This window comes from Cetorhinus maximus, chromosome 15 (assembly GCF_964194155.1).
Source record: "Cetorhinus maximus chromosome 15, sCetMax3.hap1.1, whole genome shotgun sequence".
In the NCBI taxonomy this organism is placed as follows: domain Eukaryota; kingdom Metazoa; phylum Chordata; class Chondrichthyes; order Lamniformes; family Cetorhinidae; genus Cetorhinus; species Cetorhinus maximus.
Window position 1 is genome coordinate 47,373,850 of NC_135893.1, and position 15,029 is coordinate 47,388,878.

Genomic DNA, 15,029 nt, shown 5'->3' on the forward strand with positions numbered 1-15,029 from the left:
TGCCATTTCAACACACCACCCTGCTCTCATGCCCACATGTCCGTCCTTGGCCTGCTGCAATGTTCCAGTGAAGCTCAACACAAACTGGAGGAACAGCACCTCATCTTCCGATTAGGCACTTTACAGCCTTCTGGACTTAACAATGAGTTCAACAACTTCAGACTATGAACTCTTCTCCATCTTCACCCCCTTTCTAATCCCCTTTTCTTTTTTTAAATTAATTTTTATTTTTTATCCACCTATTTTCATTTTTATTAATTTATTCATCGTCTTATCCCCTTTTTAAAATCCCCTTTTTCCTTTCTTTTTCCCCAACCACTGCCCCCTCCCCACAACCCATCCCCAAAAGGTCCATCTGTTCCTTGTTCCATGTTGTTCTTTCACAGAGTGCTTACCCTTCTTCTGCTATTAACACATTCTGCTTTCTTACCTTTAAGCAACTATCAGCACCTCCTTTAGTCCTTACTGCTACCATTAACACTCCTGTTGTCTTTTGTCCATGACACCTTTGTCAGTCTCTCCTTAGCCCCCATCTATTTCTGGCCTGCTACCCAGCTTCACCTGCTCCACCCCCTTAAACAGTATAAATTCCATCACATTTCTACTTCTCTTTAGCTCTGAAGAAGGGTCGTACGGACTTGAAACGTCAACTCTGTTTCTCTCTCCACAGATGCTGTCAGACCTGCTGAGTTTTTCCAGCATTTTCTGTTTTTATTTCAGATTTCCAGCATCTGCAGTATTTTGCTTTTAACACAAATTGTCTGATTGTGCTCATTAAAGAGGCTGTGTGGCACCATGGTGGCCAACACTTTAACTAACAGCAACCAGCTCTTTGGGAGTAAACTGGCTGTGCATTTTGAGCACAATTTAAAGGTTAAATCTTGCACTGCAGCTGGAGGTTTGAAGAAGATTTTTAAATACATTGGTAGGCATCTGAAACATTTGATCAAGTCTTCAACAATAATCTATCAACACTTATTCCAGAAATTATCTGAGGACATCACCTTGAAAGAGTAAGAGCTGTGCGGCTCGCTGGAAAATTCTAAAATATAAGGTACAACAAATAATTGGAAGGACCAAAGGAATCTACCAATGGTTTGTGATAAAATGGTGGAATGAGTAACAAAGTGGCAGATGGAATTCAGTGTATGTAAGTGTGCTGTGGTACAGAATGGTTTAAAAGGAAAAGTATGTACTTTGATGGGAAGGAAGATGGGTGAAGTCAAAGAGTAGCCTGGTCTGGGCACTAACGCTCATAAGACATTTAAAGCAGCACAAAAACTTTAAACCCTGAATTCCTTTAGCTTTTCATGCCAAAGTACAGACTACAAGAGTCGCGATCTCATGGTAAATCTGTATTGAATCTTAGGGAGACTGCTGTTGGCACACGGTGTACATTTTTGGGCACCATATTATAGGAAGTATGTTGAGGCAGATTCATTTGGATGTGACAATGTCTGGCAGCAGGAAATATAAATACTAAGAAAGTCTTTGAAAATTGAAACTGTTTTCATTTAAGCTGTGAAAATTAAGAGGTGACTTGATTGAGTTACTTGTCTAACTAACTTCTCTAAGACTTTTCATAAAGTGAATATCTACCATCGGCATGCCTGAGGGGAAATATTATGAAGAGCTATGATATAAATGGGGCATGTGGCCACTTAAGGGTTGTGAGGTGATATTGCTGATTTTAAAGGGACCATTTTCTTTTAGCAAAAGGATCAATAGCCAAAAGGAATTGACTTAAAATAATTGTTAGAAGAATTACACAGGAGTTGAGAAAGTACTTGTTCACTCAGAGGGAGGGAGGGGTTCTAGAACTTTCTACCTGAAGGGATGGTTAGAGGCAGAAGACGCCAATACATTTAAAACATATTTTGATGTGCACTTGATGAGCCGGAACCTACGAGGTTATGGACCAAGAGTGGGATTAGACTGGATAGCACTTTTTTGGCTGGCATGGACACAATGGGCCAAATTGTGGCACTCCTTCTATACCAGAAATATTTCTACATTTCTATGGGAGATCATCTAGACAATAACAAGTAATTTCATCTTTTGCAGAACCAGAGGACAGCCCGGGCTTGAAAGGGGGTAATTTCCAAACTAATCTGCAGAAACAATATTTCAGTGAGTGAGTGATGAATCCAATGGAAGAGACTCATCAATGAAATGCTGCAAATGTAAAACTAGATCGATCAATTTCAGAAATTAACATGTTGGGATCCAATATGTGAGTAATTTGAAAAGATGTGGGGTAAGTATAGAATGCTTGGCAGAAAAAAGGTGATTTTGGACTTTGCTTCCCAACCCTTTCCACCATGGGGTTTTTCCTCACCTCATGTCTGGGTGCGTTGTGGGTAGAGATTGATTGATATGAATTGTCGAATATCATTATATTGTACAACTTCCTAGATTATAGAAAAGAAACCAGATGGGCCCTAGCAATTGTTAGATGAGAAATGACCATGTTCTCTCTTCACTTCTAACCAATTCAGGATTTACCTCCTCCCAAATATCCTTCTCTTTTGTAAACACAAATGAGAAGTCCTTGTTCAGCATCCAAGCATATCCAATAACCTGCTGGTAACTCAGTATCAGCTCCTCTCAAGAGGAGACACCTGGTATTTAATCATTCCTTCTTAGCCATTATTTGTAGAATATTTTACTGATCTTTAATATTTCAAGATACTCTCCTCATAATTAGTTAGGCAGAGAGTGAGCATTACCCATAATGTGAACATCAAGCTGTGTGATGGAAGCTGTTTGACTCTGCCCTTTGGTAATTTAGCATCTTCTAATATTGTGGCTGAACACAGTCTAGAAAGAGCAGATGAATCAACTGGAGTAAAAGAGAAATGATGTGGTATTTAACGTTCGCTGATCAACAGGCATTAAAATGAAATATAGCAATAAAAGTGACATTTTAGGCCAGAGTAATGATGTATATATATATAGAGAGAAGAGTTGTGTGTCTATTTTGTTTGAAGCAATCGGTGACATTTGCCACAAAATAATTGTGTTTCTGACAAGTGTCCCCTTTAACAATGAGGATACCACAAAAAGATTGACTCACAACAAACTAAAAAGGGTTGTGAGTTAAGAATATTATTCTATTTTGACAGTAAAGTGAATATGTCCAGTGGTGCTCAGCAGTGTTTGCTGTGGAGGTAGTAGTCCAAACATTTAATGTCCTCTGATTGCAATTAATTGTTCACATTATAATTAGCACTAACTCACACTAACTGCCTACCATCTGTTTTGCTATACATGCCATATTTGTATTGGTCTATTATAGTATATTTATTAACTCAATAATTTAAACCATTGAAACTTGTTTCAAATGAAATGTGCAGAAGGTGGAGTTTGGTAGCATTTCTCAAACTCGGGCTATCTTTGCTAACAGTTGCAAATGGCAGTGATCATTGGTTCTTTCTCACTCGATGTTGCATCTTATCATTGCATTTGCAATAAGTCCAACAAAACGAAAAGGAGACCAGCAGCCAATCAGATAAATGGGGACTGGAGGGCGGGCCTAGGAGAAATGCATTAAAAACGATCGAAAACCGACCACAGACAGCTCGAAAGTGTTAAGACTGGAAGAGTAACGAGAGCCATAACCATGCCAAGCAAACAATTCACTGCAGCCGACAGGACTGCGCTCGCTCAGGTCGGCAAGGTTTTCACCCAGCATGCGGAAGCTCTAGGTGCAGAATCTTTGGCCAGGTAATTTCGTTAGATTTGCATTCTGTTCAAACTATTTTTGACGGGAATCTGTGATGATGAATATTTGATTTATTTTCTTCTAGAATCATGAGCTAAATGAAACGAAAATTTCTGCATAAAAGCAACAACTTTCTAAAGCAGTGTTTGGTGGTCTTAATACGAACTAACATGAATCTTCCTGAGATTCCTTTTCCTTGTCTTCCAGAAGAAACTTTAAATATTAGAATCGGGATACTGGGTTTGGATTGGGCTAGGTATTGCAGGTTTCAAAAGATGGAATAATGGTTTGTTTTATGTTCCTAAAGGTTGTTTGCAATTCATCCTGCAGCCAAGATTTATTTCAGTGAGTTCACTGACTACACTGCTGCCGGCCCTCGGGTCAGAGTCCACGGTGCAAAAGTACTCGGAGCTGTGGCCAAAGCGGCTGGGCACTTGGATGATCTGCATGCCCACCTGGACACGCTTGCCGCCAAACATGGCCAAGAACTTCTAGTGGATCCTCAAAACTTCCCGGTACGTATCCACTTCACAGATTCTTCCTGGTGTCCATCTGACCAAACTCTGATGATCAGAACTGTAATTGGACATTTCGATTGCTGCATTTCCAATTGAAATGTCAGTCTGTAAATACTTTAGGCCTGTACACAAATTTATGGCGGTAAAAGTATAAACGTCCGGTATTCATTTCTCTTTTTTAAAAAAAAATGAGAACAGCTTCCGACCAATACTCCATCTGGGATGCACACCCCAAATCAGGCACTCCGCAAAAATAGAGGGAACGTTGTTTCCAATTCATTTTCTCTTGCTTTTATTTTTACAGACATTTGCTACATGTATCTTGGTAACCGCGGCCAGCCACCTGGATGAGTTCGGTCCTGCTACCCACTGCGCTCTGGACAAGTTGCTTACTATAGTTTGCCAAGAACTGAGCTCCCAATATCGTTAGAAATGCAGCAGAAAGCAGTTTGATTCACATCCTTCAAACCTCTGTGTGCACCTTCCCTGCAAGGCAATAAATCCTCGCTCTTGTAAACAGACTTGATTTTGCTGTAGCTCCCACTGTTTAATCTTAGTCTGCATATTTCATCAGTTTTTTCCATTTTTTAATTGTTACTGAGGAACAATAAATATTTGCTTTCATCAATGAAACCTCGTCTTCTGTGTGTGATTTACAGAAACACTTTGCATTTAAGAATAAAAAAACTTGTAGAAATAAGTAAGAAAAAGGGAGATAAGTGCAGGCTGTACCTGAACCTCTACATGACAACCTAAGTGGGAAGAACAAATGGTGATGTAAAGACATTTTAGCAACTATAAAGACGTTGTTTGTCTTGCATTAGGGAATGAACAGATTCATAGCAGTACTTCATTCAATCAGAACCCAGAGTATTTCTGTCTTATGTGATCTGTACACAAAGACCTGTAATAAAAGCTTCCTTCATAACAAGGATAACATTTTACATTTGTTCTTTTTTTAAAAAATAATTAAATTGACTATTACCAAGTTTGCTTAGATTAAAATTTAAAATGTTAACTTACTTGGTGCTTCATGGTTTACCAGTAGCTCCATTAGAGCATTTCTTTTTATGATTAAGGGTTCATCTACAAACCTCCCATGGCAATATCCAGTTGATTCCAATATTTCAGTCTCTATCCTCTGGGAATCTATCCCAGGTGTTCAGCATTCTTTCTGTGAAGAGAACACCCTGATATCGCTCCTAAACTTCTCTTTCAGAACTTTCAGCCTGTGTTCTCCTTTCCAGGTGAAAGGTCGGAGGAATACTCTGGTACAAAATTTCAACACTCGGAGTCCAGATGCAAGGTTCAAGTAGTTCCTTTATTACACATGTGGGGAGTAAAATGCTGAGCAATCCAGGTGCTTTTCCACAGAAGTTCAAATGAGCAGAGTTTATTTATTTTTTACTATCAGTTACAGCTTAATGGTATTAGTTAGACAAAGGTCACAGCACAATGATTCCCCCCGGTGGGCTGATAATTGTGTTCTTGTACAGTAATTGCAGTGCAGAGACTAAGCATTGTCCTTTTGGGAGATAGCAAAGTATGTATGTTTGTTGTGTACAAAAGGTTTACAGGGGCTGAGTGGATGTGGTTCGAGGCCATCAGACAGTGTGAAATGTCCTTCCCCATTTCACAGAATCACAGTGCAGACGAGGCCATTTGGCCCATCAAGTCTGCACCGACACGTGAGAAACACCTGACCTACTTACCTAGTCCCATTTACCAGCACTTGGCCCATAGCCTTGAATGTTATGACATGCCGAGAGCTCATCCAGATACTTTTTAAAGGATGTGAGGCAACCCGCCTCCACCACCCTACCAGGCAGTGCATTCCAGACCCTCACCACCCTCTGTGTAAAAAGGTTTTTCCTCACATAAACCTCCCCCTAAACCTCCTGCCCCTCACCTTGAACTTATGCCCCCTTGTGACTGACTCTTCAACGAAGAGGAACAGCTGCTCCCTATCCACCCTGTCCATGCCCCTCATAATCTTGTACACCTCGATCAGGGGTCGCCCCTCAGTCTTCTCTGCTCCAACGAAAACAACCCAAGTCTATCCAACCTCTTTTCACAACTTAAATGTTTCACCCCGGGCAACATCCTGGTGAATCTCCTCTGTGCCCCCTCCAGTGCAATCACATCCTTCCTGTAATGATCGAGATATCCCGTGTCCCCGCCTGTGTGTGTCTCCCATTTCCTAATTGCAAATTCACAGCTGAGCCTTTTGTACAGGTTTTTAGCTTTCATGTAAGGCTGTGATTGTCTGTCTTTGCTTTGGTGCCCGAGCTGCTGGTCCTGGCTGGCACTTTAAAATAAATCCAAATTTTCTGCATCTTCAGTCCCCCTTTTGCGTGCGTAACCGTTAGGTTAAGCTAGCCAATTAATCTGCGTCCGATGGTTCTGTCATGGCTCCAGTGGTACTGATCCGAGCAAGTCCTATGGGCCATGGCATCACCCGGACCTCTCCCCAAGTTTTTAAACTTACTAATGCCCGAGATTCCTGTCATTCTGGTGGTGCGCGGCCACCAAGACGGGAGGCTGGGACCCTACTACATTAATATTGTGTCCTGTCCCAGCAGCTGCTGTTGCTCCTTTAACATTATTTTTGTCCTATGCCTAAGGGCTTCCTTCTTACAGATGCAACATGCTGCATTTCCCCACGCCAATGCTAACACTAGCTGCACTGCGACGAGTATATGAGAGATTATTCTTATCCAGGGGTGTATATCCACATTCACCCCCCAATCCCACACTTGCTCCCACCATGTCACATCTCTCAATTGCTCTTCCGTATCATTGATTAGCCGTTTAAACACTGCCTGTAACACGTGATGCTGTTTCATCACCTTTCATAAGTCACCTTTAATCTTTGTGAGACTTTCGGGAAGGTGGTGAATTGGGGCCTGCTTAGGTTCCTCATACTGTTCCAGGGTATCGTGGAGTGTGTCGGATGTGTTGACTGAGACCTGACCCCTTTGTTGGATGTACACCATTCGCGTGTGTCCAATAGTAACCGGGAGTCGGGTTTAAAGCAGAAGTTGGGTGTGGTGATGTTGCAATGTACGCTCTTGTATGTGTATGACTACTCAGTAGTTGTCACACAGTATTTCACCTTTCCCTTGTATCCTGAGCGGGTATGATGGTTTCCTCTGTGAGTAATTTCTAACATACAACCCTCCGTTCGGTTGTATCCGCATTCGTCCAGCCTCCCCCCCTGTTCTGACTAGATGGGGGCAAATCGTGAGCGTACCTTTCCTACTGCCTCCGCTCAGTGATACCCCGTGTATGATCTCATTCTTGTGTATGGCATGCATGTCTATGGGGTAGTACCGGAGCAAGTCGTTGTCTCGGATTAACCCAATGTTCTCCACTTGGTACTGAGGACACGGCTCCGTGTCTGCTGTGACTGAGGGGATTGCCAATAACATACCTGTCACGTGCATTTGGTTTTTGGCGCACTTCTGAATCACCGGATACACCCTGGTCGTTCCTTTCAATGTACAGGCATCAATGAAGCCTGGGTTCTTGGCCATCCCCCACAACCGGGCACTGTTGATCCAGCCCGGTACCTCCATCCTTTGGATCTGTGCCAGATTTTGCCTTAACCGCCTGATCATCCACTGGCCGTAAGCATGGCACAGCTGGATTTTTTGGGTGCTGTCCTCTTGTCATTGCTCCCTTTCTATTAATTGGCTGGTGGTTTTAGCATGGGTCTCTATAACGTGTACACTTTCTAATAGAGATGCCACACCCTTGCCCCCATGGGCCCCTGCCGTTTCACCGCCCCTCGCTGCCTCATGATTCCTTTAAGATTCATGACCTCAGAGTTGATTCCTTGAATGTCGAGAGAGTTTACCAGGGAAGTCCCTGTGTTCACCCCTGTCAGTATATTGTTAACTAGCCCTCTCTTCTGGTGGTGGAAAGCAGCAGGTCCCCTGAATCTAGTGGCGCCCGTGGCATCGGCCGCCTGATTAATCACAGCCTTACTCAGTCATTTGTATAGTTTTCGTCAGGGCGCTTGGTTACTGCAATACTCAGGCAGTTGCATACCTGCCAGGTTCACAATTACTGGTACAATTTCATGTTTAACATTTTCATACAATAGTTCGCCATCCATATACAGTACCAGTGGCCCAGGGGTCATGTCTGGGCAAGATAGTCTCTGTGGTGTCATTGTGTCCTGTGATAGCGGGGTGTGTCAGTCCAGGGGTCCGCCGTTGTAGTCAGAACCGTGTGTTTGGGCCTTAAGATCCAATGCCAGGTATCTGTCATTCCCAAGTCCTCCTCCCCGTGACAGTGACCCCAGTTGTTGTTGTCCTGGGGTGTGAAGGTAAATTGCGAAAAATCTCTCACACATTGTATCAGGACCTGTGCCCCCTTCGCATATGTCCAGGGTCCGTCCGAACCATCGCTGATCTGGAAGCATATTGGGCCATCATTTTTCCATCGGAGTTCCATTCCCATATGCGACCTCTGCCCTAGGCTCTCTCCATCGCTCATTCCAATGGATAGTTGCATAAACCCGGTGCCACACTTGAAGAGCATTGACCTTTCCGTTGAGACATTCACACCTCCTTTCACACAATATCTGTCGCTGACATTCTGGTAGTATAAGCCCATACCAGCCGCTGCTTTACGGTTTACGTTCTGTATTCTGGTGGCTGCGATAGCCAGGGCCCTGGTAATGATTATCGACAGCCAGCTTTTTTCCATCTTGGCGTGGAGGTTACCCAGTTATTGTTATTTCTGTATTGAAGCATATTGCTGGTGATCACCAGGGGTAAGGTCGTATATTAGAGGCAGCTTTCTCCTTTTCACCCCTCCTTGTACACAGTCCACAGTGACCCTCCCCGTAGTTGAGGATTCCCCCTTTGTCTTTCGGATGGCCAGTCCTCCAGATCGGGAATGAATCCTAAACCACTTGGCTAACACAGTATGGACTCCTCCCACTGCCCGGTAATTCAGTCTTTCTTACTCACATCATACCTTTTCAGTTGTGACCAGTGATTCAACCTAGCTTTTCCCTTCATATCGACGCAGGCACATGAATCGCTGGTCAAAATAATTTTGTATGGTCCAGTCCATTTTGGGGCAAAACCTGGTTGGCTCGGGGTGATTTGAACAAACACCATGTCTCCGACCTCAGCCGCTGGTGACGGCTTCCCCCCTTTGTCCTCTCTTCTAAATCCCTGATAGCCTGTTGGTTCTTCACTTCCAGTTATAATACCTTTAGCTGTCCATCCCATTGCTTAAAATAATTTATAATTTTATCTCTGATGGGTCCCATATCCCCGCTTCTGGTGGCTATGCCCCCTGGCAAGCGCATAGCCCTCCCGGTCATCAACTCATAAGGGGTTAACCTGGTTGTCCTGTTAGGGGTAGCCCTCAGTCGCATCAATATGCAGGGAAGCACATCCACCCATCCCCTACCAGTTGCTGTGATTGCCTTTCCAATAGCGTTTTTTAATGTGTGGTTCATATGTTCTACCATCCCTGAGCTTTGCGGAAAGTAAGGAACGTGAAATTTCTGTTTTACCCTGAGCAGCCCACATGTCCTTTTCATAACACTGCCCGTAAAATGCGTTCCTTGATCCGAACCTATCTGTAAAGGGATTCCCCACCTTGGTACCACTTCAAAAGCGATGGTCTTTGCGACCGTGGTGGTGCTGCGGTCCCTGGCGGGGAAAGCCTCCACCCATCTAGTGAACTGGTCGATTATGACCAGGCAGTATTTCTTTCCCCTGCTGTCAGAAGGGGTCCCACAAAATCTATCTGTAGGTTTTCCCATGGATCCTTGGGACGCGACTTGTGTGATAGCCTTACTTTGATTGGTTTGTCCAGGGTTATGCTGGGTGCAAATGATGCATCTGTGATAATAAAAAACAAAAACAGAATTACCTGGAAAAACTCAGCATGTCTGGCAGCATCGGTGGAGAAGAAAAGAGTTGATGTTTCGAGTCCACATGACCCTTCAACAGAACTGAGTGTAGTTAGGAGAGGGGTGAAATATAAGCTGGTTTAAGGTGGGGGGCGGGGGGAGAGAAGTTGAGGGTGGGGTGGTTGTAGGGACAAGCAAGCAGTGATAGGAGCAGATAATCAAAAGATGTCACAGACAAAAGGATCAAAGAGGTGTTGAAGGTGCTGATATTATCTAAGAAAAGTGCTAATTAAGAATGGCTGGCAGGACACTCAAGGTACAGCTCTAGTGGGGTTGGGGTGGAAAGACTGACAAGGTATTAGTTGTAGATTTAAAAATAATGGAAATAGGTGCGAAAAGAAAAATCTATATAAATTATTGAGAAAAAACAAAAGGGAGGGGGAAGAAACGTGGTGGGGATGGAGGGAGGGAGTTTAAGATCTAAAGTTATTGAATTCAATATTCAGCCCGGAAGGCTGTAAAGTGCCTCGTCGGAAGATGAGGTGCTGTTCCTCCAGTTTGCGTTGGGCTTCACTGGAACAATGCAACAAGCCAAGGACAGACATGTGGGCAAGAGAGCAGGGTGGAGTGTTAAAATGGCAAGTGACAGGGAGGTTTGGGTCTTTCTTGCGGACAGACCGCAGGTGTTCTGCAAAGCGGTTGCCCAGTTTGGGTTTGGTCTCTCCAATGTAGAGAAGACCGCATTGGGAGCAACGAATGCAGTAGACTAAGTTAGGGGAAATGCAAGTGAAATGCTGCTTCACTTGAAAGGAGTGTTTGGGCCCTTGGACGGTGAGGAGAGAGGAAGTGAAGGGGCAGGTGTTGCATCTTCTGCGTGGGCATGGGGAGGTGCCATAGGTGGGGGTTGAGGAGTAGGGGGTGATGGAGGAGTGGACCAGGGTGTCCCGGAGGGAACGATCCCTACGGAATGCCGCCAGGGGGGGTGAAGGGAAGATATGTTTGGTGGTGGCATCATGCTGGAGTTGGCGGAAATGGCGGAGGATGATCCTTTGAATGCGGAGGCTGGTGGGGTGATAAGTGAGGACAAGGGGGACCCTACCATGTTTCTGGGAGGGAGGAGAAGGCGTGAGGGCGGATGCGCGGGAGATGGGCCGGACGCGGTTGAGGGCCCTGCCAACGACCGTGGGTGGATCATCTCTGTTAATACTTGGCTACATCCCTGCGAATGCCAGTCTACCACCAGTTCTGAAGCAGCCTACTGAGCAGACTGCCCCGTCCGCTGTGGTCTGGTTCGTGATACAGTTCCAACAGGGTATATTGTATACAATTCAGGGCCTTTGCTAATAACCCTTTCCTCCAAATTCCGCCTTTTCCAGTGGTGGCCCCTGCCTTTCTCCATTTTTCCTTCTCCTCGGGATCTGTATCTGCCTTTAATTTCTACACATTCATCTCCTCTGCGCTATATGCAGCCACCCAGACTATGCGCGGTTCCTCTTTCTCAGCTGCCTCTTTGGCCGCTGCATCTGCCAGCACATTACCCCTTTGTTGCTGGTTTTCCACCTACCTATGCACCTGTATTTTAATAACTGCCGCCTCTTCAGGTGCCAGAGCTGCTTCCACTAACTCTCGTACTGTGCCTTATGTGCCCCCCTCCTGAGGTGATGATTCCCCTCCTATTACATGCTGCCATGTAGTTGTGGACTACCCCCAATGCATACCGGCTGTCAGTATACACGTTCACCCTCTTGCCTTTAGCCGCTTTGAGGGCCTCTGTAAAGGCAATCAGTTCAGCTACTTGAGCTGACAGGGCCCCTTCTAATCCCCCTTTTAGGAAAGCCTCTTCATTCTGGTCTACGACTGCCCACCCAGTCCGAAATTGCCCATTTATGTATTTTCTAGATCCATCCACATAGAGGATCAAATCTGGGTTTTCAAGTAGTTCATCTGAGATGCCCCCCTCCACCTTTTGCTCTAATCTCATCTGAAGCTGGTGCGGTTCCCCTTCAGATATCATTCCTTCTGCTGGATTAACTTTAGTATCCCTTATGATCTGTACTGCCTTATCTTTTGGTAGTAACACATGCTGCCTGTCTAGAGTCTGACACTGCTTCCAGTTTCCCAGTGTTTAACAGCTCCACTAAAGTACGCTGGGTGTGCAGTATTATTTATCCAGACATGGTGACAGGTTCACACACCCGGACTGTCCACGTGGCACAGCCTAGCGCTGCCACACACCAAGCCAGTCCCTTCACTGCAGGGTGCTGCTGTGTGCGACGGGTCTCATACTTTCTCCTCATTGTTGTGTCACAGCTGCGTTGTAAAAATCCCCATCAGCTGTAAACGTGGAATGGTTGGGACATGTTGGGTAGCGTGCGGTAGTGTTGACCTTGATCAATCTCATGGTGAGGCGGGGCTTAGTGGCATTGTCTATGTCCCTCACTAACGAATCCCCTATAATTGCTGCATTTTGACTCTTTCTTTCACCCCTGTGTGCAGTCCAATCTCAAAGGGTGCTGGGGAGGTTTGATTCTTATTGGATTCCTCCAAGGAGTCATCACTCTCTCTGATGTTCTCAAAATTAACTGATGAACTGCTGATTAAAATTAATAGTTTTATTTAATAAATTACGGGTGGAGATTTGAGAACTGACTGAGAAATGGATCCTGAATTTTCTTCTCACCGTGTTACCTCATGTGTACTTATGGTTTATAATAAAGTTAAATGAAGAATTCACATGTGACAAATGTCAGGGTAATATTGATTCTTTATTGTTGTTCTAAGTAATTGAAGGAAAATACATGGAGATATTTTCAGGAATTTGAGTCAGAATTAGCATATAAAGAGGAACATTGTTTTCAAGAATGCATCAGTTTTATTTTAACATAACTTGTTATTTATTTTTTTAAGAAGGGCACAGAGATTGTTATAGGTGTTGATAAGGGAACATTTTCATCAATTGCATTGCTTGATCAAAGCTGAAGGGTTATGTCATCTTGGATTTAATGGTACTGCTTGGATATAGCATCGACCACCACATTAAAAAATTTATCCCAAATTGCATGGATGTGAGGGGTGAACTTCTCCTTCTTTAACCAAGCCAGTTCCACAATGACGCAGGTAGTCAGCAGCTATGAGAAAACAAAGATCCATTATCTAATTTGGAACAAAATGTGTGCAAATGGGTTAAATTTAAAATTTAAAGCACCAAAAGATTTTGTCAGAAAATATTAAACGAGAAAGTTAATCACTCCAGGAAAAATCTCTGCATGCATGGAACAGTAAAAACAAATATTCATTAAGATCAGCTTGTAATCTTGTGTAAAACATTGTACGAGCCAATGAGAAGATGTGAGGACAACCTGGAACCAGTTGATGTATTTAAGTTTTGTGAACCTGCGCACTCCATGTCTAGAGTTATGGCTCCACCTGACTTTGCAGCAAAAGTGGAGTGAGACTCTCTTTTTCAGTGGAAACCAGATAACCCCAAAGCAATACTTTCCCTCTTTCAGGAAGTCTCAGTTTACTTTATTTCATTGTCATGTCAACTCTAATTCTGGAATTAGCTTTCATTTACAGCATAACTTTAGTAAAAATGGAACTTATATTTAAAAAAGATTAGTTTCTTACATGGAAGCTTCCAGCATCCACATACAACTCCTCAGCGTGCTTCCTGCTGAGCTCCTTAAACTGCGACTTGACATCATCCAAATGGGTGACCGCAGTACTCAGAGCACCAGACACTTTAGCTGCATGTCCTTGAACAGTAAATCCATGCCGGTCTTTAAAGTAGCGTGAAGTCCAGGGATAGACATGAAACATCCTGGAGGGAAAAAGCATAATAATTCAACTTAACATCAAACACTACATTGAATTTAAATCTCAAATCGAATCAATGAATCATTTGAACTAATAAAAAGTTAAGCTTTACATCAGTTTGACTGGAACTTCAATGAAACCTTTAATACTAATCCCCTTACCACGTAGCAATAAACACCCATCACCACAACGTTCGTGCAAAGAATAATGAATTACATTGAAATCAAACTGCATTCACACTATACCTGTCAAGGGCACTGGATATAATTTTGATTTTATCGATACTGCCCCATGTGTGGGTGATTTCCCCTTTCTCTTCTTGAGTCCAGTGCACCATTTTGCCTGTTAATATCTCGCCGCAGTACCTCGTACAAAAAGGCTGTGCTGATCAGCAGTTTCTGTCTGATTTTTATAGTCTGCAATAGGGCATGTCCCAAAGCAAAATCCCAATATCATAGGCTGACTGATTGGTAGGTGGGACCCTCTTCCCTTTCGCTGGGCAGCACTCTTCTGTGTTTGAGTGTTAAGATAAACACATGTTAAACATTCAGTCCTTCCTGCCTCTCTTGTGTTCACTCATTGCAAAGAGTCGTTGTACTATTTTGCTGAATAATATGTTAACACCAGGGCCAGAGAGAGAAGTCATGGGCCCTTTTGCTTCTCCCTTATTCCACCCGCCTGTTCCTTTAACCCTCCCCCTCAGTCATGCATGACATTTTTTCCCTGTTCAAGATTCACTAACTAATTTACCAAACAATCACAGAAAGGAATGATAACACACATTGTTGCATCTGGTTACAAATATCCTCTGATATATATGCAGCATGGGTCATTAACATTAAGGCAGTGTTAGTTTGTGTGCGTCCTATAGGTGATGCCACTAGGACCATTAAACAACCCAGGAACAATACAAATTTTACTGTATCAGCTTCATGTAATATTGTTAATTTGACAGGAAAATATCCCATTGGTTATTTATAACACTGTGGAGGTGATAACATTGATATCCATGACTGCCTCAGCCCTCAATGACATGTTCTGCACATTGCAACATATCAACACAGTGATAGTATATTCAGATTTGGGGGAA

General features: G+C 43.6%; 2 protein-coding genes across 2 annotated transcripts; one reads left to right on the forward strand and one right to left on the reverse strand.

Moving 5' to 3' along the window:
* Positions 1 to 3,411: 3,411 nt before the first annotated feature.
* LOC144690638 (hemoglobin subunit alpha-like) lies at positions 3,412 to 4,766 on the forward strand. Its single transcript, XM_078558352.1, has 3 exons — positions 3,412 to 3,726; positions 4,032 to 4,239; positions 4,547 to 4,766. Exons 1-3 carry the CDS (start codon positions 3,623 to 3,625, stop codon positions 4,670 to 4,672), a joined length of 438 nt encoding a protein of 145 aa, XP_078414478.1. The 5' UTR covers positions 3,412 to 3,622; the 3' UTR covers positions 4,673 to 4,766.
* Positions 4,767 to 12,869: 8,103 nt separating this feature from the next.
* LOC144690644 (hemoglobin subunit beta-like) lies at positions 12,870 to 14,545 on the reverse strand. The gene is made up of 3 exons (XM_078558357.1): positions 14,185 to 14,545; positions 13,751 to 13,943; positions 12,870 to 13,251 (listed from the first exon to the last, which is right to left on the reverse strand). The coding sequence occupies exons 1-3, from the start codon at positions 14,274 to 14,276 to the stop codon at positions 13,123 to 13,125; spliced, it is 414 nt and encodes a 137-aa protein (XP_078414483.1). The 5' UTR covers positions 14,277 to 14,545; the 3' UTR covers positions 12,870 to 13,122.
* Positions 14,546 to 15,029: the final 484 nt, after the last annotated feature.